The sequence below is a fragment of the Stenella coeruleoalba genome, assembly GCF_951394435.1.
Source record: "Stenella coeruleoalba genome assembly, chromosome: 3".
NCBI lineage: Eukaryota > Metazoa > Chordata > Mammalia > Artiodactyla > Delphinidae > Stenella > Stenella coeruleoalba.
The window spans coordinates 156,704,694-156,731,327 of record NC_137148.1 but is presented as its reverse complement, the minus strand read 5'-3'; the positions used below and the strand labels follow the sequence as shown (position 1 = coordinate 156,731,327).

At 43.4% G+C, this 26,634-nt stretch overlaps 2 protein-coding genes across 7 annotated transcripts in view; one reads left to right on the top strand and one right to left on the bottom strand.

Annotated features, from left to right (window-relative positions):
- RUFY1 (RUN and FYVE domain containing 1) overlaps positions 1-16,964 on the top strand; it is a 57,781-nt gene extending 40,817 nt beyond the window's left edge. The window contains exons 12-18 of the mRNA XM_079915789.1: positions 1,473-1,570; positions 6,588-6,707; positions 7,389-7,518; positions 9,209-9,303; positions 11,719-11,767; positions 13,466-13,543; positions 14,644-16,964. Of these exons, the coding sequence (XP_079771915.1) occupies positions 1,473-1,570; positions 6,588-6,707; positions 7,389-7,518; positions 9,209-9,303; positions 11,719-11,767; positions 13,466-13,543; positions 14,644-14,790 (717 nt within the window). The 3' untranslated portion in view covers positions 14,791-16,964. The remainder of the gene's footprint in view (positions 1-1,472; positions 1,571-6,587; positions 6,708-7,388; positions 7,519-9,208; positions 9,304-11,718; positions 11,768-13,465; positions 13,544-14,643) is intronic.
- Positions 16,965-17,070: 106 nt separating this feature from the next.
- Positions 17,071-26,204, bottom strand: HNRNPH1 (heterogeneous nuclear ribonucleoprotein H1). 6 transcript variants are annotated; one of them, XM_079915793.1, is made up of 14 exons: positions 26,097-26,204; positions 25,484-25,612; positions 24,041-24,196; positions 23,688-23,831; positions 22,066-22,204; positions 20,934-21,112; positions 20,786-20,857; positions 20,598-20,731; positions 20,317-20,452; positions 19,867-19,926; positions 19,686-19,775; positions 18,930-19,022; positions 18,419-18,468; positions 17,071-17,823 (listed from the first exon to the last, which is right to left on the bottom strand). In XM_079915793.1, exons 2-13 carry the CDS (start codon positions 25,578-25,580, stop codon positions 18,419-18,421), a joined length of 1,350 nt encoding a protein of 449 aa, XP_079771919.1. In that variant the 5' UTR covers positions 25,581-25,612; positions 26,097-26,204; the 3' UTR covers positions 17,071-17,823. The 6 variants fall into 6 exon arrangements, with proteins under 6 accessions (XP_079771919.1, XP_079771920.1, XP_079771916.1 ...); XM_079915794.1 differs by having other exon boundaries at positions 19,716-19,775; XM_079915790.1 differs by lacking the exon at positions 18,419-18,468.
- Between the last annotated feature and the right edge of the window lie 430 nt (positions 26,205-26,634).

Here is a 26,634-nt window from a genome sequence, read left to right as displayed (position 1 = left end):
GTTTATAACATTCTTTTGCAGAATTTTTAAATCTCTTTTATTCAGCATTTTCTTTTTGCATTTTTTGTCTTTCTTCCTTATTTGGTCTTGCCAGAGGTGTGTCTGTCCTCATAATCTTTTCAGAGAACCAGCTTTTTTTCTAATATTCTTTATTGTGTATTGTTATTATTTCTTTTTCATTGATTTCTACCCTGACTTTTATTATTTTCTTTCTTATTTCTTTGGGTTTGCTCTGTGGCTCATTTTCAACTTCTGAAATGCATGCTTAGCTCATCTGTTTTATCTTTTTTAATTTCATTAAACATTTTATTTAAAGTTAAAAATTGCCCACAAGTACTGCTTTAGCTATGGCCCTCAAATTTTGATGGAAGCATTTCACCTAAAAAGCATGTTTCTCACATTTGTCATCTCTGAAATCAAGATGCATCTTATGGTCAATGGCATGACATGTTTCAAGTAGCAGTTTTTTCCTTCATAGTGGTATATAAAATTAGGGTGCATCTTCAATATAGTAAAATATTGCAGAGTGTTTTCATTGTCTTTCAGCTCTAAGTATTTCATAATCTCTCTTCTGGTTTCTTTTTCTTTTTTTTTTTACCTCAATAGTTTTTAGTAATATGCTATTCCATTTCCAGATATGAGGTGTTTAGCTATTCTTTTGTTCCTTATGTCTAGTTTTATTACTTTAAAGCCAGACACTACAGTCTATATATTCTTAAGAATTTATCAGGACTTCTTTCTGTCTTCAGCCTTTCTGTATCCTTGTATTTTAAGAGTGTCTCTAGTAGGCACACAGAAACATGTTGCTCTTTTGCTGCCTCCTAGTCATTCAGCATCTGCCATGGTTAAAAGCCTGGACTCAGAAAGTCACATGGTTGTGAGTAAGAACCCAGCTGCACCATATTTGTGCTCAGACCTTTTCCCAGGTGCTTTCTATTTCTGAGCCTCCCTCTCTTGCTCAGAGAAGTGGGGGCTAACAATGCCCACCATGAGAACTCTGCAAGAGTCAGGTGAACTCATGGATGTGCCTGACACATGAGAAGACTCAGTAACATTGAGTCAGATCCGACTCTGAAATTCTTTTTCAAAAAGGGGCATGGACTATTCAAACAGAGGGCTTCAGTATCTCCCTCTTTGCCTTTTTTTTTTTTTCTTTTTTTCTTTTTTTGGCCGGCTGGCTTGCAGAATCTTAATTCCCCAACCAGGGATTGAACCTGCACCACAGCAGTGAAAACACCAAGTTATAACCACTGGAACTCCAGGAAATTCCCCCTCTGCCTTTCTTTATGTTGATGACATGGGAGCCATGGCCTAGTTTGTCTTCCAGGGCTCTGGGGAAGAGCAGCAATTAATGAAACGCTCTTGAAAGTGTTATAAAAAAAGTACAAGAATAGTTGAACCCACTTGTAATCCAGAGCAGGCAGGGGGGTGAGGGAGAAGCAGAAAATAACCCTCTTTCCTTGCTTTTATAGAATGCGGAGAGCAGTTTACAACAGAAGAATGAAGCCATCACATCTTTTGAAGAAAAAACCAATCAAGTTATGTCCAGCATGAAACAAATGGAAGAAAGGTAAACACTTCCCCCAGCAGATATTCCCTAGAAGGTGCTGGGCATTATTTGGGCCTGGGGACTTACTCAGAGTATTTCAAAAGTATAGACAAGTTAGGATGACTGTCCTTCAGGTCCCCAGCAAGGGGACCGGATTCCCCAGCTTTGCCTAAGCATGTATTCATTTAATCAACCTTAGGGCTACATCACATTGTCCTCTCAGGGGGTTAGAACTATCCAGTGAGCTCAGATTTAAATATCAGGTTAGGACTTCCCTGGTGGCGCAGTGGTTACGAATCCGCCTGCCAATGCAGGGGACACAGGTTCGAGCCCTGGCCCAGGAAGATCCCACATGCCGTGGAGCAACTAAGCCCATGTGCCACAACTACTGAGCCTGCGCTCTAGAGCCCACGAGCCACAACTACTGAGCCTGCGCGCCTAGAACCTGTGCGCCACAACATGAGTAGCCACAACAATGAGAAGCCCGCTGACTGCAACAGAGAGTAGCCCCTGCTCGCCACAACTAGAGAAAGCCTGCGCACAGCAATGAAGACCAAACGCAGCCAAAAGAATAAATAAATAAATAATTTTTTTAAAATAAATAAATTTAAATAAATAAACAAATATCAGGTCAGAGACTTCGCTGGTGGTCCAGTGGTTAAGACTCTGTGCTTCCACTGCAGTGGGCACGGGTTCAATCCCTGGTTGAGGAAGTAAGATCCCTCATGCCGCACCAAAAAATAAAAATTTTTAAAATAAGTAAATGTCAGGTCAGTAGGGGATCAGAATAGGGTCAAAAAATAGACTCGCACAGGGCTTCCCTGGTGGCGCAGTGGTTGAGAGTCTGCCTGCCAATGCAGGGAACACGGGTTCTTGCCCCAGTCCGGGAGGATCCCACATGCCACAGAGCGGCTGGGCCCATGGGCCATGGCTGCTGAGCCTGCACGTCCGAAGCCTGTGCTCTGCAACGGGAGAGGCCACAACAGTGAGAGGCCTCGTACTGCCAAAAAAAAAAAAAAAAAATAGACTCGCACAAATACAGGTGGCTGATTTTTTTACAAAGGTGCAAAGGTAGTTCAATGGAGAAAGGATAATCTTTTCAGTGAATGATATTGGAACATTTGGATATCCATACACCAAAAAATGAACCTCAATTTAGACCTCACACCTTTAAACAAAAGTTAACTCAAAATGGATCATAAATCTACATGTAAAACTTAAAACTGTAAACTTTTAGAAGAAAAAACAGGAGAAAATCTTTGTGGCCTTGTGTTAGACAGAGGGCTCTTAGACATGACATAAAAACATGATCCATAAGAGAAAACTTGATAAATTGGACTTTATCAAAATTTAAAACTTTGTTCTGTGGAAGACACACTTAAGAGAATAAAAAGACAAGTTATAGATTTGGAGAAAATTTGAAAATCACATATCTGACAAAGGACTTATATCCAAAATACATAAAGAACTCTCAGAACTCCACGAACAATCCAATCTAAAATGGACAGAGGACTTCCCTGGTGGTTCAGTGGGTGAAACTCCACGCTCCCAATGCAGGGGGCCTGGTTTCAATCCAGGGATTGAACTGGGGATCCAGGGATCGATTGGGCAACTAGATCCCACATGCATGCCGCAACTAAGAAGCCTGCATGCCACAACAATGAGCCCGCATTCCACAGCTACAAGATCCCGCGTGGCACACTAAAATTCAGTGCAGCCTTAAATAAATAAATAAATAAAATTTTAAATGGACAAAAGACTTAAACAGACCCTTCACCAAACAGGACATATGGATGGCAAATAAGCACATGAAAAGATTGTCAAGGTAGCAGGATACAAGATTAATATATAGAAATCTGTTGTATTTCTTTACCCTAACAATGAAATGTCAGAAAGAGAAAGTAAAAAAAAAAAAAAAAATGCTGTTGAAAATTGCATCAAAAAAAAAAAAAACCTAGGAATAAACCTAACCAAGGAGATGAAAGACTTATACGCAGAGAACTACAAAACATTGATAAAAGAAATTGAAAATTGAAGATGATTCAAAGAAATGTAAAGATATCCCATGCTCTAGGGTTGGAAGAATTAATATAGTTAAAATGACCGTACTACCCAAAGCAATCTACAGATTTAATGTGATCACTATCAAATTACCCATGACATTTTTCACAAAACTACAACATATAATCCTAAAATTTATGTGGAACCACAAAAGACCCTGAATTGCCAAAGCAATCCTGAGGAAAAAGAACAAAGCTGGAGGCATAACCCTTCCAGGCTTCAAACGATACTACAAAGCTATAGTAGTCAAAACAGCATGGTATTAGCACAAAAACAGACATATGGATCATTGGAATAGAGAGCCCAGAAATAAATCCACACACCTACATCAATTTATCTTTGACAGAGGAGGGAAGGATATACAATGGAGAAAACACAGTCTCTTCAGCAAGTGGTGTTGGGAAAGCTGGACAGCCTCATGTAAATCATTGAAGTTAGAACACTCCCTCACATCACACACAGAAATAACTCGAAATGGCTTAAAGACTTAAATATAAGATGTGACACCATAAAACTCTTAGAAGAGAACATAGGCAAAACATTCTCTGACATAAATTGTAGCAATGGTTTCTTAGGTCAGTCTCCCAAAGCAAAAGAAATAAAAGCAAAAATAAACAAATGGGACCTAATCAAACTTACAAACTTTTGCACAGCAAAGGAAACCATAAACAAAATGAAAAGACAACCTACAGACTGGGAGAAAATATTTGCAAAATGATGCAACTGACAAGGGCTTAATTTCCAAAACATACAAACACCTCAAATGACTCAATAACAGAGAAACAACACAATCAAAAAATGGGCAGAAGGGACTTCCCTGGTAGCATAGTGGTTAAGAATCTACCTGCCAATACAAGGGACAGGGATTCGATCCCTGGTCCGGGAAGATCCCACATGCTGCAGAGCAACTAAGCCTGTGCACCACAACTGCTGAGCCTGCGCTCTAGAGCCTGGGAGCCACAACTACTGAGCCCGTGTATCACAACTACTGAAGCCCACGCACCTAGAGCCCATGCTCCACAACAAGAGAAGCCACCATGATGAGAAGCCCGCACACCACAACAAAGAGTAGCCCCCACTCACCGCAACTAGAAAAAGCCCGTGCACGGCTGCAAATACCCAACACAGCCGTAAATAAATAAATACAATACAATACAATACAAAAAATGGGCAGAACACCTAAGTAAGCATGTCTCCAAAGAAGACATACAGTAGGACAATAGGCACATGTAAAGATGCTCAACATGGCTAATTATTAGAGAAATGCAAACTGAAACTACAATGAAGTATTACCTCACACCTGTCAGAATGGCCATCATCAAAAGTCTACAAATAAATGCAGGAGCGGGTGTGAGGAAAAGGGAACCCTCGTACACTGTTGGTGGGAATATAAATTGGTGCAGCCACTATGGAAAACAATATGATGGTTCCTTAAAAAACTAAAAATAGAGTTGCCATATGATCCAGCAGTCCCACTTCTGGGCATATATCCAGAAAAGATGAAAGCTCTAATTTCAAAAGATATGTGCACCCCAATGTTGATAGCAATACTACTATTTACAGTAGCCGAGACATGGAAGCAACCTAAATGTCCATCAGTAAATGAATGGATAAAGAAGATGTGAAATACATACACACACACACACACACACACACACACACACACACAATGGAATATTACTCAGCAATAAAAAAGAATGAAATAATGCCACTTGCAGCAACATGGATGAACCTAGAGATTATCATACCAAGTGTAAGTGAGTCAGGCAGAGAGAGACAAATACATGATATCACTTACATGTGGAATCTAAAACTGATACAAATGAACTTATTTACAGCACAGAAAGAGACTCACAGACTTAGAAAACAAACTTATGGTTACCAAAAGGGAAGGGGAGGAGGGATAAATTGGGAGTATGGGATTAACAGATATACACCACCATATATAAACTAGATAAACAACAGGGATTTACTGTGTAGCACAGGGAACTATATTCAATATCTTATAATAACCTATGATGGAAAAGAATTGGAAAAAAAGAATATAGCTGTGTGTGTATATATATATATATATGTGTGTGTGTGTGTGTGTGTGTGTGTGTGTGTATTGTATAACCAAATTACTGTACACCTGAAACTAATACAATATTGTAAATCAACAATACTTGAGTTAAAAAATAAAAAAAGATGTTCAGCATCATTAGCCATTAGGGAAGTGCATGTTAAAATCAATGAGATGCCACTGCATACCTATTAGAACAGCTACATATTTTTATAATGACAGTACCAGGTGCTGGAGAGGCTACAAAGCAACTGGAACAGTCATACATTACCAGTGGGAATGCAGAATGGTACAGCCACTTTGGAAAACAGTTCTTAAAAAGCCAAACATACTCTTACCATATGACCCAATAATCCCACTCCTGGCTGTTTGCCCAAAAGAAATGAAAACTCATGTTCACCCAAAAACCTGTACACAAATGCTTATAGCAGCTCTGTTCATAATTGCCAAAAACTAAAAGCAGCTCAGATATCTTTCATCAAATGAATGGATAAACTGGTACATCTATGCAATGAAATTCTACTCAGCCATAAAAAGGAATGATGACTGATACACACGAAAACTTGGATTGATCGCAAAGACATGCTAAAAGAAGCCAGTCTCAAAAGGTTATATGAAGTATAATTTCATGTATATGACATTGGGGTGGAGAGAAGGTGTGACTCAGAGGGGCAGTGCCAAGGTGTTTTGTGGGGTGATGGAACTATTCTGTATCACCTGGTAGAATGGATTGTAGTAATGGCTACATGAACTTATGCCTGTGCTAAAACTCCAGGAACTATTCACAAAAAGGAGTCAATTTTACCATATATTAATTTTTAAATGTAAAAGAAAGCCAGCAAGAATATGCAAAAATTATATGGTAAATGTGAGGAATGATCCTTTCCTTACAAAGATTTGGTTCATTTGGTCTAGGTTACAGCACTCAGAGAGGGCGAGGCAGGGGGCCGAGGAGCGGAGCCACAAGCTGCAGCAGGAGCTCGGCGGGAGGAGCAGCGCTCTGCAGCAACAGCTCTCCCAGCTGCTCGAGCAGTGGTAGGAGCCCTGGCGGCAGCAGGTGGCTGAGCGGTGCGGGAAGGACTGGGAAGGCCATCTCCCAATTGGGGCAGCGTCCCAGTGTCCACTTCAGAGGTGGCCCCTGCAAAGCTAGGATTCAGATGAGAAAAGAGACGTCTATTCCCTGTTTCACGAATGAGAAAAACGATTGCAGGGGGTTCAGTATAGTCCCCAGGGCTACTCAGCTGGTGAGAAGGGCATCAGGATTTAGTTGCGGTTCACTTCCTACCCCTCTGTAGCTTTCTATTTGCCCCCAACCCCCCAATATCCTCCATTGTCAGCTGGCTCTGGGTTGGAAAAAGCAAGATAAATGTTGCAGAATAAACGTCTCTTTTCCTCAGGTGTCCATCTCAGTAGAGGGTTCTGTGTGTGTGACCCCAAGTGTTAGAGCTCTTTTCCTCCCTCTCCATTCGCATAACTGTCAAGTGTGTGCCTGTGCCTGCTTTCCATGACATGTTCCTGGTCTTTCCTATGGAGGTGCAGATGGCCCTGCGGGAAAGGGAACCTTATTTCCATGCTTGTTGAAAGGTCTAGATGCTCACGTGGCAGTTCAGATTCCTGTGAATCCCCCGTTTCTTGAGTGGTGACCTGGGTTGTGGGTTGTGGACCTCCATGAAAATCTCTCATTGAGACTAACTCAAGTTCATTTTGCGAAAACAGCTCAAGTCTAGAGAAAGAGTTGAAATCAGAAAAAGAGCAAAGACAGGCTCTTCAGCGAGAATTACAGCATGAGAAAGACACTTCCTCTCTACTCCGAGCAGAGCTACAGCAAGTAGAAGGATTAAAAAAGGTAAGGCAGACTGTCTTGGGGAGAAAAAGAGCTTCTAGCATCTGCAAAAACTCCTGCTCAAGAGCCTCCCAGTGGGCAAGTGAGCCACGTGCATGACTCGTGAATCCGCAGCTGCAGGGCCAGTCCCCACTGTGCGCCAGCCGGCTCCAGGCCTGGGACAGGCCTGGGACACTGTTCCCACATCTGCTCTAGGAGGAAAAGGCAAAGACGCATCATAATCCAGTGAGCAAACCAGAGAGACTCGGTAATGAGAACAGTGAAGAGAGTAAAACAGTAAAATGTCCCCACACTGGCATGGCGGGTGGCCTGGGAAGAGAGTGACAGTTAAGCAGACAATTAAATGAACAAGGGCCCTTGAACAAGGGCCAGCCATGCAGAGCCACCAGGAAGTGTGAGGGTCTGTCGCAGCAAAGGAGCAGAGAGAAGGGCTGTGTGGCTGAGGTGTGATAGCAGAGGAAGGAGGGCTTGAGCAGAGCCTCAGGCAGCCCTCCTGCACCACACCTTCCCTGGAGGAGGATCCCTGCAGCGGGGGCAGTTCCCAGACCTAGATTTTGTCTCGTTGAGCACGGTAATGGGTACTGCTGCAATTTGAGAGAAAGGCCCTTTGATTTCCATTGGAAAGTACCTAGAGCCCCTCATGAGAGAGCCTGCTAGGCCCAGTGTGGGGATTGCTTCCTCAAGAGCCACTCCGGCTCAGAGGTGGAGGAGAGGACTTCTAGAAAGTTCTGCCGCATGATGGAACATGCCCCCTTTACTTCAAAATACTTTGATCTAAGATTTGAATTACACACACCCCTGCAAAAGAAACAAAACAATGTGTCTAACATCGCTGGGAAGCCTCAGCATGCCCTTGTGAGCCTGTGTTAATAGGCTCTGGAGCACAGGGCCCAGAGCGGCTAAGGGGGAACTGCCACCACTCAGGCCTAAGCCCCGCTGCTGCCCCGGGGTCAGCCCTGAAAACCCAAGTTACTTTTCTGGGTCTTTGTCTCTGCCCTTGCCAGCCTTTGTCCTCAAGGTGTGCTGGCCCCAGATTACAAAGTCATCAGCATCATCCCCAGCGAGCTTCACTCCATGGCTCGGGCCTCCAGAAGGGCTTGCCACTCTCGGGGCCATGAAAGAGAGCCCAGATCTTGGCCTTCATCAGCCTTGCTCATTCATTCTCCGGAAATTTTGACCAGCCCTTTCTGAAAAACAGATTATTCCTAAACTAGCTTGCCCTGATACAAATCTGTCTTTTCATAGAAACTCAGATAGGCAAAGCCTTTTTTGCACTGTGAGGGTCTGTTTTGAACATTTCTCGCCCCACATCACTGTTTGCACTGCAGAGCCACTCCTGAAGTGCTCACCCTTCCAGTTGCCCATTCTGGTGAAACATGAGGGAACCTATGAAATAACCCTGTCTTGAAGAAGGTTAATACAACAAAACTGTTTCTTGCTCTTGAAAAACATTCCAGGGACTTCCCTAGCGGTCCAGTGATTAAGACTTGGCGCTTCCACTGCAGGGGACACAGGTTCGATCCCTGGTCAGGGAATAAAGATCTTGCATGCCTCGCAGAGTGGCCAAAAAAGAAAAAACACAACAGAAAAAAGAAAAGAAAAACATTCCAACCTGCTTGTCACTATGATTACTAAACCTTAAAAAAAAAAAGACTTTCAAGTCTGTGTCAAGCACCTGGTTTGTTCACTTTAGGAGCTGCGGGAGCTCCAGGATGAGAAGACAGAGTTACAGAAGGTTTGTGACGAGCAGGAACAAGCCCTCCAGGAAATGGGTCTGCACCTCAGCCAGTAAGAACCCCACTCCCCTTGTCTGCCGCCTCCATTAGGGCCACTAGGCCTCCCTCCCCCTGGAGAGTCACACCAGCCTACCCACTGCATCACTCAAGCCCCAAACCTGTGTCCTCTTGTCAGAGGAGGGAAGGCCAGTCGGGGAGGCCTGCCAGCTATTCAATGGTGATGCCCCCACACACACACTAAACCCAGGAAGTCAGGCGCCAGGGACACAGCACTGGTTTGGGTTAATTAATTCATCAAGAATATCCTTTGCTAGTGACTGGAACCCTCATGTTCACAAACTTAGTATCTGTGTCCCAAGGGAACAAGATGGGTGATGAGAGGGTTGTGTGTTTAGCTCCAGAGGGAGGACTATGGCTTGAGAATGTAAGCCTGCCACAGTGCAAGTATGGTGACCACTGAACCCCTCTTGAGACTGGATACTCACATCTAGCAGAGTCTGTCTGTCTCCAATGGGTGATGCTGAAGGAGTGCAGACCCTGCTGGTTCTGTCTCCCCTTCGACTTGACAGCTGTCCTCCCTGGTGTGCCAGTCCTGCCAGGTTGCTCTGGACAGTCTGATAGGTCACACTGCAGATTGTGGAACTTGCCCGTTTGTGTGATGATTGCATTTTTAAACCCAGTGTGTAGCTTTTTCTCTTTGAGTCAGGACTTTTGGTTGCCAGTGACAGATATCCAACTCACGCTGGCTTGCTTAAGCAAAAAAGTCATCAGGAATCAGTCTCTACCTCCCAGCTCTGTCTGTCACTTACCTCACAGGTGGGTCTGGCCCCCACGGGGGCAGTGTGGCACCCAGCAGAGCTGTCCGTCAGAGAAACGAAAGTTCCTCTTTCCCCATCACTCACACAGAGACCCCAGGTTGACTCACTGCTCCCACCTGAGTCCTGATGCAGGCACAGTGAGCAGCACAGCCCAGGCTCAGGCCCAGTGCAGAAGACACTGTGACCAGAAAAGGACCAGAGATAGGAAATAACGTGAGGATAAACCAGAAACACACTAAAGTAGTCCACCTCTGCACTTGGCAGCCTCCCAGCACTGCTGCCTGACCCAGCTTCAGAATGTCCTTCACAGCCGGGTTGTGTAGGTGTTGCCATGTCAGGGATACATACCACGGCAAGGCTAGTGCTTTCTCCCCTCCTCCCTTCTTTTTGCAAGCCAACACCAGATGACAGAGAAGCCTGTTCTCAGATGCCTCCACCAACTACAGGCACAGCTGCCCAGTTTATCTTGGGAACATCTGGATTCTTTTCAAATTGTATTTCCCAGGAAAGTTCTTATATGTTGAGGCTGCCATCTTGACCTTGTCCATCCCAGACAGCCTCTGGCCCTGTCAGCCCACTGGCCTATTTCTGCAGCCAGTCAGGGGACAGAAGGAGCACCTCCAAACACTCCTGAAGGCCACAGGGGTTTTTCTTTTAAAGGCCTTGATGTTTGGTTTCCTAATCCTTCCCTAGAAGTCTAGCCTGTGTCTCAGAGGCCTGCCTCTCCGGCACTTAGATTAGGCTAATCCAGTGACAGTTTAGGCTAATCTCAGCTTTTAAAAAAAGGCTTTGACAAATACATATGTTTCGTTTTATCTGGTTTAATTCTTCCAGTTTAGACAATGTTCAGTCCTGTCTTTTATGTGGAGAACTAAGGAATTATTCTTGCACTAACAAGAATGGAACAAGGGGACTTCCCTGATGGCGCAGTTGTTAGGATTCCCAATGCCGGGAGCCTGGGTTCGATACCTGGTCAGGGAACTAGATCCAGTATGCATGCTGCAAATAAGAGTTCGCATGCCACAACTAAGGACCCCGCGAGCTGCAACTAAGGAGCCCACATGCAGCAACTAAGATCTGGTGCAACCAAATAAATAAATATTTTTAAAAAGAATGGAACAAGAACAAACAATCATGCCCCCTGAGCCTGGCCTTTCTAGACAGAGCAGGCAGGCAGCAGGAAAGGGGCTGGTGAGAGGCCTACAGATTCAGGTTCCTGCCATGGGGGAGCCCACGCCTGATACGGGAGCGCCCCCCTCCCCCACCCCGAGTTAAAGCACATGTCACACTCAGGAATAGTTGCCCAGAGAAGCCAGAAACATGGGCTTTTATGAGATAATTCTCAATTTTTAAATGCTTGCAGCTATTTCAAAGTGTTTTTAAATCCTTGCCAATTCAACAGTTTGTTCTTAGGCCAGATTCAGTCCACAGGCTCAGCCTCAGACTGCACCAGACATGAGCCAATAGTGAGATGACTCTGGGATTATAAAAAGGTGGAAAGAAGTAATTTTACAAGAACTCGTGTTATCACACTCCTCTCTTACAAGTCTTGTTGACTTCACAAAGCCAAAAAGTTTTTGTGGGTTTACTTCGAGTTTGAAAGCCCCTCTAGTGAGGCTATGAATCTCTCTCTTTCTTTTTTTTTTAAGGTCAAAGCTGAAGATGGAAGACATCAAAGAAGTAAATAAGGCACTGAAGGTACTGGATTATTAATGTTATTAACACAAGAATCACTACTCGTAGCTATTAGTCAGCTTGTGCTAATATCCTAGCATGCTCTTAGGTTTTCTCACAAAAATCAGGTGAGAATGTGTGGTTGATTGGTGGTTCTTGTCACTTATTTACGGATAAGAAAATGCTGCTCAGAGCCATGTAACTTGGCTGAGATGACGATGCTGCAAGTGGCAGGGCCCAAGCTGGAACCGAGGTCCTCTGGTTCTGGTCCTCTGCTGTCAGCTGTAGTTTGACATTAGGCCTAGATCATAGGTACCCTAATGAAGGAAATGAAAAGTGGCAGAAAGAGATCCAGGTATTTTTTTTTTAATAGTGAGAGTAAGACCTTTCCCTCCAAGTGAGGGGCCAGAGGCCCACTAAAGGGCCCTGTGCCATTTCCTGGGAACCACTTAAGCCCTGAGCTGGGCCAAGTTTCTGGACCATTTTGGGGAGGGCAGAGTGGCACACACAGCTTAAGGAGAGCAGGAACATGTGGTCCAGGTGACCCCATGCAGTACCAAGTTGGGGCTGAGAGAGTGGAGGGGAGGGTGCAGGAGCTCCTAGCCTTCAGCTTCAGCTCTGCTGTGGCAGCAGTGCACAAACACCCTCTTCACAAGGCACCCTCCAGCGTATGCTAGAGCAGAGATCCTAATGTCTCTGACTACCAGGGCACCTCAGGTCAGAAGCAAATTGTCACAGCAACTAACAGCAGCCTGGACTTGCGGTTCACATCAGTTTACTGTATCCTCCCTTGTATACCGAAAGCTCCTTGGATGTCATTGCTGTGAGCTGTTTATCTTTGTATCCCCTGCACTGCACAGAAATGTGCACAAAACGTCAGCTGACAGTGCCAGAGGGAGGATAAAAATCATAAAATGGGACTCTAGAGCTGCGTGGAACTAGTGAACCCAAGGTTGAAAGCCCTGGGTGTGGTGCTGCAGCTCCCAATCATAAGATCTGTGTCATCAGGAAAGTGATGGCCAACAAAAGCCAAGGAGCCGTGAAAGTACACAGGGCCCTTGACCCCTGACCACCTCAGTCCCTGAGGCTGAATAAATCACATATCCTAGTTTTCCCTTAGAAAGACCTCCAAAAGCATCTCTCTAAGCCTCAGTTGGCTCCTGGGCAGAATGGAGACATCTGCCTCCCACGATGCCCTGAGGACTGGGGGTCAGTGTGTATGGAGAAGGGCTTCCTGTCTCCACAGCATGTTGCCTTCTGTCTCACGGTGGGGACTGTTGTCACAGATTTTCTAGTCTGGCTGACAGGGTTGGCCCTTCTTCCTCCTGCCAGTTCAGGAGGCACTTTGGATAATGTCTCAGCCAGGGTTGGAGTTAACCAGATCCTGATTCTGGTTACCTCAGCCACAGGGCACTTATTGAAAGGGGGTGGGTGAGTCTCAGGTTAACGGAAGGCTGGAGAATCTGGCTTGAGGACTGGGGGCAACCTGTGGAGACCAGGAAGCCAGAGGGCGGGCAGGCTGCAGCACATGAGCTCCAGCTGTGGTCAGGGTGGGGACAGTCCCGTGAGGCCACTTCTAGTGGAGAAGAGGCAGTCCCGCAAAAGCAGACCAGGTGCTATTAGGAAGGGACAGCAGATGCTGCGTTGAAGGATGAACACAGCTAAAGGTTCATCAGGAACCAAGCTGTAAAGTGGGATTCTGTGGTGTTCTTTCCTCCTCAGGGCCATACTTGGCTGAAAGACGATGAAGCCACGCACTGTAAGCAGTGTGAAAAGGAGTTTTCCATTTCCCGGAGAAAGGTATGTGGGGTAGCCCTGCACTCGCTCGCTCAGGGGCTGAGTTCGTGCCCTGCCTGGGCTCTCCTTCCTCTGGTTCTGGAAAAGGCCTGTGGGGCTAGGCCCACTGCATTGTGTTCATGCTCACTGGTCTGCTGGCCTATGCAGACGACCTTCCAGCCTGCCCCCTTTCAGGGACCCCAGCCGGTAAGTTACAGGCCTTGTCTCCATCACAGTCCTCTCAATGATTTGGGAGTTGGGGCTGCTTGTTTGCAGAAATGGTCTAAGTGTGTATATCAACTGAAAATTCTTTGGAAGCAATAGGACCAAAATCTAAGTTAGGCAAAAACAGAATCCATGGGGAACCCATGGGCAATTTAAGTCTCAGGACAGGCATCCAGGTGGCACCAAAAGGTAACTGGCAATCTGGGCAGGGCACTTGCCACCAGTGAATGCCTGTGTAGCCTGTCTTCAGGTTCCGGAAGAGAAGGTCTTGGGCCCAGCCTTTTTTGGTCCAGGGTTGACCTTTATTGACCAGTTGGGCAGGACAGGGGCAGGATATAGATCTCACACAAAATAGAGCCTTTACTAAGGCTCCCCACACTGAATGGCCCAGTTCAAGGTCCATTGTCTAGCCTGACTGGGGGAGTAGGGGGCAGTTGGCAGAAGTGATGTATAGAGGGACACACAGGTCCTTGTCTTGGCGTCTGCCATGTGCCCAAGGTTCAAACAGCAGCCCTGTTTACAAAAGCAAGATGCCCTTCTCATGAGGGGCTGGCTAAAGAAACCTTGGGTCACCACCATAGAATGTAGTGATTGCAGAGAATGAACCCAGGCTCTTTAAGTAGCACGGACTACCAACTCAGTGAGTTAAGAGCTGTCAAGTCCAATAAAACACAAAAAAAAGAACCTTAACTCACCCCTCCAAAACTCCATGGATTTTACAGGAACATAAATGTAGAAACAAGGTCTACAAGAACCCATTCCAAATTGGTACATGCCTCACTGATACATGAGGGAGGGATTTTAAAGCATTAAACTTTTAAAGGTCGATAAACTAGAGCAGGTGTGCAGACCCAGGCAGCTCAGCGTGTTCTGAGCGTGAGTTCTTTTCCATCCTCTAGCACCACTGCCGAAACTGTGGCCACATCTTCTGCAACACGTGCTCCAGTAATGAGCTGGCCCTGCCCTCCTACCCCAAGCCAGTACGTGTGTGCGACAGCTGCCACACGCTGCTCCTTCAGCGCTGCTCCTCCTCCACCGGCTCCTAAGGTGGGGGCATCAGCAGGGCCTGCCTTCTGGACCAGTTGCCAGCCTGTCTTCATGGGCGTGGGCAGCCTCAGAGCAGTGCCAAACTCTTTGGGTCTCGAGGTGGCCAGGGACTTGGGAGGTTAGTTTCCCAAGAGAACAAGATCCTCGCCTGGGCTGCTGTCACTCTGGAACACAACATGCGGGAACCAGAAATTGCGCGCCTCTCCTTTCCAAATTGTATGGATTCAGCTCCTCTGGATTGAAATTCTCCCTTGACACCACTGGCTTGGTTCAGATGTAACCTTCATGATTTTGCTATTGTCATTTTTCAGTTTCCAAAGAATTAACCTATTTTGCAGCAGACCCACTAGTGAATCAATTCCTTTCCCTCCCCGCTGCCCCAGCATGCTTTCCCTGCTTCAGAATCAAGAAATCTGCTATTTCACACCCTTGTGAATATCCATCATTAGCCCTGCAATAAAATCATTTATTTTTCATAGTCAAGAAATTTGCTGTTTCACACTCTTGTGAATTAATATCCATCATTATTAGCCCTGCAGTAAAATCATTTATTTTTCACCGAGTCAAGAAATTTGCTGTTTCACACTCATGAATACCCATCATTAGCCCTGCAATAAAATCATTTATTTTTCATTCTGGTGCAGAAAATGAAGGAGCTGTGTCAGCTTCACAGGATGCCCAAAGCAACCCCCATTTCAGGACAAGGCCCTTGGTGAGGGCGACTGCCTTCGAGGTGAAGACCTGAGCCTGCTGTGTTCTGGGGTGCAGGCTGCTCTGCCCAGTTGAGCCAAGGACAAGTTGGGCTGATAAGTCCAACAAGCACAGAGAAAGTACCTGTCACCAAAGCCCAAAAGTCGTTCGCTCATATATTTGGGTTGGCCAAAAAGTTCACTGAGTTTTTCCTAACATCTTACAGAAAAACATGAATCTGTATGGCCAGCCTCCAAAACTGTGCCCAGCTCCAAAGCTGCATTCATTCCAAACTACAGATTTTCACAAGGTTCCAAAGAACCACAATGTTTCTAGAGTTCAAGTTTCTAATTCTAGTCCCTTTTCTTCCTCCAATAAGGCATGTTTTTCAACAAAGATGTTCCTTGTGAAAAACTAGAGGACCAGGGGAAGGAACCCTCCTTGTGTCCAATTCCCCAGACATGGAGTAACTCAGTAAAGATCTCAGGGGCAGCAGCTGAACACCAATGCTCAACAGTGCCTCCCCAGAAAATTACCAAGTACAACACTCCTGTATCCCCAACCCAACTGAAGGTATGCACCCAGCCTTCAGAGAGCATGTGGCAGGGCACGCAGACTGCAGGGCCCTTCACGCGTACCTTCACGCAATGCTGCCATCTACAGTCTGTAAATAATCATTCCACACAATTTTTCAGAGTACACTCACCATACTCACCTCACCCAAGAGGAAACCTTCAGCAGTCACAGCAAGTAAAAATGTACACGTGTGGCTTCAAACAGCACAAGCCTATATTCACAGCTCCGATTCTTAATTCTAACCTCAATACAGCGAAATTTTTCTATTAGAAGGATGAATGAGTGGCAATTCCCAAACTAGTGTTAAGTATCTGAAGGGAATCCTAGAACTACACTTACAAGAACTGCTTACTACTATCCTAAGCAAATGTCATTGAGTTTTTATATACGATAATGGTTTCAATTACTGATTTAAACGAATCATTTGTTCTCCTGAAGTACAACTTGGTATTCTACTTCAGAAGCTTTGTAAATAAATGGAATAATGTCGCTCTTAAGTAGTTTTGATCTTGAGGAATGAGGTAAAAATAAAGGTTGAAACCTCAATGTGAAAGTTCTCTATGAGCTAGCTCCTTCTAGAAGATACCCCATATAAACAAAATTCAAAAGATGCCATCAGACTAGGAAGGGGTAGCTCTAGTCAGCCACCCCTTGCCTCTGGCACTTCCTCAGCCATGCTCAAAAGGCTTCCATGGACATGCATAGCATGCAGTGAGGAGACTTCTGCCTCCCCCTTGGCTTTGTGCAAGTGCTTAGCAAGTCAAAGGCAAAAATTCAGATCAGATCCTGTGCAGCCAGGCCAGACATACAAGCCCTTCCACAGGGCCCCAGAGCTACGTTTACCTTCAGTTGCACTGGAGGGAAGAGAGGTCTGAAGACATCTACAAAACGGCCACAACTGCCGAGCCTGTCTGCCACAGCCAGAGACGTGGGCCACTGTTCACCTACGCCCCAGGCAGGAATAGATCACCAAGAAACAGTCCACATGACACTGAAGCACAGACAAGACAAAGTGCAGTTTTTAAAAGGAAGATTTATTCAACAAGTTTCACTTAGCGCAATACACCTAAAAGGAAAATCACAATACAATGAAAAGATTTAAATCAAGGCCTCAGAATTTCAAACAAACACCAAGACCAAAATCCTAAAGTATTGGTATTGCGTCTCAAATTTTCCCCATTAACTTAAAAAAAAAAGCTTAAACTTACGTGCCATAGAGGTTATTAAATGAAACTAGAATTAACAAACATGCCAAATGTTTCACTTTTAATTGTAGACACAGCTCCTATATTGAGTTTCACAAAAAAGCATGTCTTTCAACAATGCATCCAAACAGTGTTCAATGTAATGTGGTGTAAGCAACATTTAACATAATTCAACTGCTTTAACCTAAATACACCTACTGCTTAAGTACATCCTACAATATAACTAACTTGAGAAAAGCTGAAAATTATTTAACAGTAACAGATTACTCAACCTAGTTACATCCTAAATGAATGTTTGTGTTCAAAAATACTGAACCTTAAGTCTTTAAAACAATCCTGATTTCCACTTAAGAGTAAGCATAAACCACAAGTTTGTATTGCAAAACTGTTAAAACTTAAGTTTTGTAAAAAATGTTGACCAAGAGTCAGTGATCAGGATCAATTACATTCCCCATCCACCACTCATACTGGACATGCTAGACATCCCTCCCATTCCGTTCACTCCCATAGATGCTCGGCTTCCACTACTGTAGTAGCTGCTGTTCACTGTTCCTTGGCTGCCTGCAAAGAGATCAATTTGACAAGTCAGGATGAGTATCAGATTATCAGTCAACTAAAATACAGCATTCCAAGAAAAAGTTTAAAAAGTATACGAGTACAAATGGCTGCTGTCCAAGTGGCGAGAAGCATGTTTGGGAAAAGGGACTCCCGACTCCAAACAAATCTCAATTAACCCCTTTTCTCTGCAGTACCAACTTGCCAGACTCTTGTGCTACCATTTAATTGGATGCTTCAGGATCAACGTGGAAAATTAAGTTTAAAGGAAAACTAGTGTTTTTCAAAAATTGCAAAATTACTTCATGTTGTTTTTAAAGCTAAACAAAGCATTTTAAAAAAAAATTTACCATAAACATTCACAATGTGTCCATCGAATGGCATATATGAATAGGGAGCACAGGGGCAATCTCTTGCTTTTCCTATTCATGGCGGGCAGGAAGTGAGACGACGAAGTTGGACTAAAGGCAACTCACTGTGCCCAAAATGGCAGCCTCCATGGAGTTAAATCAGAGCCATTGACTGCTATAGAAAGTGTTACTACAACATATCAGTATTTGCTATTGGGAATTTAAATTATACTTTTCGAGAAAATATTTACCTATGCAATGTTTGATTGAAAATCACTGGAGTTTTCCTGTAAAACTTGGTCTGCAAAAGGATTTTGTAGGGTAAGACTATAATACCAAAATCACCATTCTTTAGACCAATTGAAAAAATAATTAATAAAACCAATCCTAGGTTAACTGACTAGTAAATACGGTCCTAAACCCAACCACCATTCTATTATTTAAAATTCTCCCTCCATCTAAAATGGATTTATTGCTAACAAAAAGACAGAAAAAGTGAACAATTTTATTTAATGTTTTAACAAACGGAGGCAGATGTTTTCTGGCTCGACATTATTCAAAGTTGCAATAATGACTATTTTGAATTCATAGAATACTTCCCCCTCCCAATGATTGATTCTGAAAGTTAAAGCTATTTGAACAGTTATATTAGGATCAAGAGCATACATTTAATAACCCAACTTCACCAAAAAGGAGCCTGAATATTCCCAACTAAAGAAACCTGCCTGAAACTTACTCAAGTATATTAAAAAACACACTTACCATATCCACTCATGCTGCTCTGGCCACCATAGCCGCCTCCATAACCACCACTCAGCTGCTGGCTGGCTGGGCCGCCATAACTGGACTGGTTTGCTGTTAAGTTAAGAGAACATTAGAACCTTGTTCCTTATGTAATGTGGTACCTGGTGGTACCGGGCTTGTAATTCTAATCTATTATTTTCCAGTCTTGATCTTACATCACTATATATAACCCTCTGTGCCCTCCTTCTGCCTACTGTCTATGACCAGACTACCTTTCTATCCATCATTTGAGCTAGTCAAACACTTATAAACCACAAGGCCAACAGCATACACATCAGCAGGACTGAATCCACGTTTCCGTAAGTAGAGGCATTTTGACAAGACCTTATGAAAATGTTTAACTGGATTTAGTGGGATTTTCCCCCATAATTTGATATATATTAAGGGTAGGTCAATACACAGGTATCACTAAACACCTGATTATGCCCCAAAATTTATTTTGATCCTATGCTTTTTGCTAAATATTACTTTTAGATTTATACTTCATACTTATAGACAATTCAATTAGTTTCTTTCTGTAGTCCCCTCCCCCAAAAGTACTTCAAACTAATTTGTTATCTAACAGTTTTATGTAACAATTTAAGGCACACATACTATTCAAATCTAAACTTTTCTTTGCCTAAATTATGCTTAACTCCTTATATATATTAACTTATATAATTGACTTATACAGATATAAACGTTTTGGTTTTTAAAAAAACTAACGATATTTACACAAGCCCATGCCTCCCATCATTTGGCTACCATAAGCACCACCGCTTGCTCCTGCTGTAGAATTCAAGAAGAGTTCTACATATCTGTGTTCTGAAATGAGAGAAAAGGCATACAAGGTTAGCTTAAAAAAAGACACTAAAGTGATATTTACACAAACCCATGCCTCCTAGCATTTGGCTACCGTAAGCACCACCGCTTGCTCCTGCTGTAGAATTCAAGAAGAGTTCTACATATCTGTGTTCTGAAATGAGAAAAAAAAAGTTGAAAGTGTTTGTTGGTGAAAGAAAAAGATAAGCACTTTTAGTTCTTTTAAGTAGATCTGTGAACTATAAATACTTTTAGTAAAAAAAAAAATTCTAGCTGCTTCTCTCAGGTGATTTACTTTATGCAAGTTTCAAAAAGCAGTATTAAACATTCACCTAAATTGCTTTGTCAGTTAAGCATATACCTTAGTCAGTGTTCTTATCACAAATTTTTTAATCATACTAACTTCAAAAACCCACACACTTTTTAAACATCCCGTAGAACCCTATTATTGGATTACAAATTTTTCTCATCCTTACTATTCCTTTATCGTAATCAGTCACACAACTACCTATAAGAGACCTGAAGATCCTTAAATCACACTTACGCATATTTGCTTTGTCTTTTGACATAGCTGCCACAGCATCTTCATGAGTTGCAAACTCGACATCTGCTTCACCAGTTACTCTGCCATCGGGACCAATTTCAATATGTACTCTCACAGGGTTGAGTGGTGAAAAAAACTAAATATAAGGTATTTCAGAGAATCAAGTCAAATATTGTTACAGAAAACAAAACTTTAACATGCTGCTTCACTTAAGTAGAATAAGAACCATGGTTTTACTGTTACACTGAGATATACAACTTATGAATTTATCCTACACTTACATTATAAATGTCATTCTCAGTAGCTCTGTAAGGTAATCCCCGCATGTGTACACAGTGTCCTGTTGTGCTCTGGAAAGTAGAGCCACCATCCCCGTATCTGTGATCTGACATTCCTGAAAAACAATAATTGAGGTCTAAATGAACAAGAGTTAAGTATCCCTAGATGAGAAATTCAATTCTTACCTTACCTCTTCCAAATCTATCTGACCCAAATCCATAGCCATCATTATAGCCATTATAATCATCATAGCCTCCATAACCTGAAAGGCAAGAAGTACAATCACTAAATAAGTCACATAAAGAACAGACCTCGTGACACCTGCGCAACACACATACCTCCACCGTACGCACCACGCCTCATCCTTTCAAAGCCAGCTCCTCTTCCAATGCTGTTATACCCTCTGCCAGCCCCAGGTCTGTCATAGGGACCTGGCCGCTGCATGGCCATAAGTTTTCGTGGTGGATCATAGTGAGTTCTAACTTCAGCTCGACTGCTCTTAAAGATTTCGATATACCTAAAGCATTGTTCAAGAGGAAAGGGAGTGGGGAAGGGAGAGAAAACATTAGTTCATTTCATACAGGTATTCAGTTACACAGAAAACAATGTAGTCATAGCCATGAAACTGACTAATATTTAAAGCCAGATTTCTTATATTTGTACAGGCAATGACCAGAAATTCACTCAATTTTAAGATTTAATGTAAACTTTATAGAAAAAAAATTCACTCCTCTGAGGCAGAGAGCCCAACCTTAGGGGTAGAGAGGAGTACTGTAAAATAAATGTCTTAGGAGGGAAAGAATTCCACTCAACTTTCAACATTTCATGTCTTAAATCCATTGGCATTATGTATAGCAAGTGAGCTAAAAAGCCAGCCTCCACCAACAGTCTAGCCCACACTACACATTTCCTTCTGCCAATAAATACCCCAGCCTATGCTTTTAGTAGGAATCAGCATAGGTAAGCGCATGCTTCAATGAAAAATAGTCACAAGCAAAGAGAATAAAACCTTTTGTGACAATTTCTTGAAAGCTATGCTTATTAATACATATGCAGAAAACATTTATACAGCAAGAAAGTTTGTTGCATTTCAACTTTAAAAACAAGATCAGAAAGTATCACATTTTCTTATGGTAATATTAATTTACTAGGTGGAGTTATTACAGCTAAAGCCAGGTTTGCATTAACATTTTTAAAACCATAGTCTCTCAACTCCAGTAACTGGGGTTAATTAGGAATCCTACAAAATTGTAAAGTAGACCAAATTAACTGGGGACAATTTCAAAACCTATAATTTAATCTGAAAGCACTATGGAACTTTGACATAGGAGAAGTTTGAAAATTGTGGCAAAACATCAAGTAATTGGGACTAGGAATCAGATTTTCTTCCTTGATTCTAAGCAGAGAGAATATGGATTTAATTGTTTACCATAAGAAAAGTGACAAATCCAACCAACCATCCATCCCCACCTGTGCCCTATTCTTTCCTTGTGTTTCTTTAGAGCCTTTTCAGCTATTTCCTGTGAAGCAAACTGCACGAAGGCCTCCCCCGTACTCCTCCCCTGGAAGTCCACCGGCAATGTTATCCCATTTGGCACGATTTCCAACCCTTCAACCCAAGGACAAATAACCCCAGTAGGGGGGCAATATTAACATCACAAGCCCAGAAATGATTCTTCTTATAGCTTTAAATACACCAGAATTTTAACTTTAGGTGAACGGTATGCTTTCAACAAGTACTCTTTAAAAATTCATTGCAGTAATATGAAGTTCCATTATAACAAACTATTAATTCTTAACACACCCCATGACACGGTATGTAAGAAAAAACCTGCTGAACACAGGATGCATTAAGAATTCAACAATTAAGAATACTTATTTATCTATGCAACTTAATGTTGAAAATTATACAAGAACTTAACAAATTTTCAAGCATTAGAGACAACAGTTTTACTAAATTCAAGATACACCTTTCACCTCATTTCATATTGCAATGTTTTAAAGTTAGTGGAACTTCAGTTTCAAGAAATTACATATTTAAACATTTAATATACAAATTGAAACATTGTTTAGTCATATAATTGACAAACATACAATCTAAGCTTTCAACAAACAACTGATCTAACACAGCACAATCATGCACTCTTATGCTCTAATAGTAGTAAGATTCACTTCTGGAAATTCCGTCTATGAAAAATCCTTTCCGTGGAAACATTCCCAAGCTTACAAAAAGGACTTAAAGCACTTTCCTAGAAGATATGAAATTATGTTCATATTTAACGATGTTGACAGATAGCATTCAATTCTCACCAATTTAGACAAAAACAATAAAAACAGACTTGATTGCAAAAATTCTGGCAAAATATTAGGACTTGATATGTATCTAGTTAAGTCAAGATTTTAACACATACTACACTAAACCATGAAAGGATTTCTTGTTCTTAATTCCAGTTTATCACAACATGAATATTAAGCAACAGTATTTAAAATATATGCTCTAACATTCTGCTAAACATTCAAATACTTTAGGCCCAAAACAATTTCAAAACACTTTCTGTACTTCAGATACAAAGACTACATTCAACCTACACTTATATTAGATTGACTTTCAGTAAGTTTAATTCCCTGGCTAAACCAATTGTTTCCTTAAGTTTTTTTTAATAAACAGAATGAGATCATTAGAGAATTTCTGGTCCCATGACCCAGTGTCTCTTACAATATAGACACTTGCCATAAATTACAACAACCTAACATACTAATCTAATGTTAAGGGATCTTACCTTTAACTTGAAGTACTTAGCTGTACAGCAATGTGAGGAAAGTAGTTAAGTTGTTGAGGACAATCCTCAAAGATCTACTCTGAACTACAATACTAAATATAGGCAGTTAGCATTTTGAAAGTACTTAATTAATCCACCTTTAAGATGGGCTTAAATTATTTGAAGGTCTCCAGGAAAAAGAAAACATTAATTCATCTGCATATACTCACAACCTGTTTAAATATCTAAGCTACTCAACTTAAGGTCTATTCAATCACATGTTGCCAGAGGCTAGCCAGAACTCACTGCTCAGCAACAAACAGGACTACATACCTGAGAAGAACTGAACAATTTCTTCCTTGCTACATCCAAAGGGGAGTCCTCTAAGCCGTACAAAGCCATCATTGGCCGTGTCAGGACTATTTGGACCAGTATGCTTCAACACCCAATCCATTTCAACGTTGTTTGACTTGAATACTGAAAGAGGTGCTTAGAATTAGTCAACTTTGGAAAGTTAGAAAACCAAGTTCAGACTTCCTGGGTCTTTAGATAATCTAGGTAGAGCTGCCATAAACTCTTAGATGACCATTTCCATGCGGTCAAATACCTAAAATTCAGAAGGGGTAAGATAGATTTCTATTTGTTTAATGTTTTATTTACTGTTACTAGGGCAATGTAAATCAAACCTTCAACATATCTGTGTCCCATAGTTTCTCTGTCTTTTTTCAGGGCCAATTTGACTTCATCTTCTGATTCAAGTTCAACAAAAGCCTCGCCACTCGGTCTGCCTTCTCTGGTGTAGATGAAACGAATACCTTGAGCCCCATTTTGAATTTTGCAGTCTGGAAAGAAAACAACTGTTAATACAGAATTTAAAACTAAAAACCACCTCTGGGTGATGAAATGCCTATACACACCCCCACTACAAAGCAGAGCATTTGCAAAGCCTAAAATGAGCAAGGTATTACTAACTCCTAGGGTGTCTCTTTCAGTAATTAAGCAGTTTTCCTCTTATGACCAAACTTTCTTATTCCCTAAATATATACCCAATCCATCAAGAAAATCCAATACTCAAAGCACTGTCTTAATAAAGTTATCTCCAAGTCCTCACTATTCAAGTGTCCATTAAACATCCTTTTTATAACTCCTCAGTAAACTTTTACATCTGGACCTTGTGATTTTATGGCATTTTCTGAATAAACGTGGTTTGGAATTTTGATTTAGGGTATTTGACAGTTTTACCTTACTAGCAGCAACATTACAATTTCTTGCTCGTATCCGAATTGCAGGGCCAATACTCACCTGAAAGGGGATCAATGTTACCAAGCTAAAATGCTCCAAGTTGCACAGCTGAAGCCAAACCCAGTCTTGCCCACTGCAAGGTGGCTTCCAGTGTACTTGGTTCTTGTTTTACAGGTCGTTTTCCGTTACACACTAAATTCAGATAGTAAGTCAATACTACAGTATCCTTCCAAAACCTGTAAATTTCTCCCAAATATATCTTTCAATCTCATCTTACGCTAATAATGAGAGCAAGGACATTTGGCAGACGTTATTCAGGAAACCTACATACTGGGGAAAAAACTACATAGGCAAGAAAACTTTCCTGGGCTTCAGTGTCCTCAACTGTAAAGTGAGCCAGATCAAGAACTATGAGAAAGAGCTCTTCAGTTACAAAATCTTGATTAGGAAAATTGTCTGAAATTAAGAAACGACATTTTATCTTTCCAAAGCAGAATGCCCCTTTTCAAATAAACGCCAAAACTGGAAAAGTGTTATATTTGTTCAGCTGCTGGGCAAAGTTCTCAAGGTTGAAAGGGAAACCCCATCTATCCTCATTTATCCTTTCTAAAAGACATCCACAGAATGACTAATACTTAATGAAAAAAAAAAAAATCCGCCAGAGAGGCCGCATTCCCTCAAGAGGGCCGGGCGGGTGGGGCTTTCGCAATTTCCATTGCGTAACAGCGGCCGGCCGGGCGCGAGCAGGACAGCGGGAACCGCTGCCGCCCGCGCCCCACCAGGGGGCGCCCTGGGCTCTGCCCCCCACCCCCCACCCCCCACCCCGCCGCCGCCTCCCCGCCCGCCCTGCAGCCCGGGCTGAACTCCCGCCTCCGCTTCAGACTCACCAGAAAAAAACCGCTGCACTTCGTCGGCCGAGCAAGACCAAGGCAAGCCCCGGACCTTCACCACGAATCCCTCGCCGCCTTCGGTGCCCAACATCATCGTCTCTTAGGGGGTCCTGGCGTCGAAACAGCCTGCAAGATGAGGATGAGGGTCAGACCTGAAAAATGTTAAAATTAAACAGTCCTCTGATCTCGAAACGCCCTGCCGGCCCGCGGCGCCTCCATAAAGGTCGAGCCCGTGCGGACGTTCCGACCCAGGCGACTGCAACACCGAACGCCCAGTTGGCCAGCGGCCGGGTCCCCGAGGCCGCTCTGCGCACCAGGTACCAGTGCCCCAAGCCGAGGGGCACCCGGCCTAGCGCCAGCGTGGAGGCAAGGAAATGGCGGCGGCCGCTTCCGCTCCGCCTCCTCCGACATCTCACACAATAGAGTCGGCGCGGCCTGCAGGCCTCAGCGGCCCTGCCACGACTCGGCGAACCATTCCTGGTGTCTAACGGTAGCCCGCACCTTGCTAAAGCCCCCGCAGCCTCTACAGAGACCTTGAGACAAGAAATCCTCGCAAAACTGGCATCGTCGGGGGCCGCTAGGTGGTAAATACGGAACACCAAACACTCACCTGCACACACAACTTCGGCGCGGCTGAGACGAAATGGCTAGCGGGCGCCTGCGCAACCTAAATAAGGCCCTTTGAACAAGCTCTGCGCACGCGCAGCTAGGTTCCCGCACCGCCCCCTTGCGTCACACAGAGCTCGGGCGCATGCGTAATACTATAAGCCGGCCCACCTCCCGCCAGTAAATTATTACACGCATGCGTATTTGGGTCAGCCCCGCCCACCTCCTTAAACCCGCCGGGCTTTTTTGCGCCTGCGCCTTACCGCGATTATTCGAGCCTTAGCGGTTTGAGTTTCACGCGCATGCGTCTTCCTTCAAACCGTTCGCTCGACTTACCCGCCAGAAGGGGGAGGGGTGTGGCGGCAGTTAGTTCCTTACGGGAACAGTACCAGGCTCTGGGTTGTGAGGAGGTGTCCCTAGCCTATTATCCGCAGTCCTAGCAGACCTGAAAGTACAAGTGCTCCCCTCCCTCCCGCCGCCTATACTCCTTTTCTCCCTTAGAGCCATCCCGTGACAAACTGGGGGCTGCGGGACTGCATACT

Coding starts and splice junctions, on each gene's coding strand:
- HNRNPH1 (XM_079915790.1), bottom strand. CDS start 25,580: ATGATGTTGGGCACCGAAGGCGGCGAGGGATTCGTGGTGAAGGTCCGG. Junction 21,113..22,065: donor AAGGAAAGAATAGGGCACAG/GTGGGGATGGAT, acceptor ACAATGCTTTAG/GTATATCGAAATCTTTAAGA. Junction 19,023..19,685: donor GATGGGAGGCATGGGCTTGT/GTAAATATCGTT, acceptor TTAACTTAACAG/CAAACCAGTCCAGTTATGGC.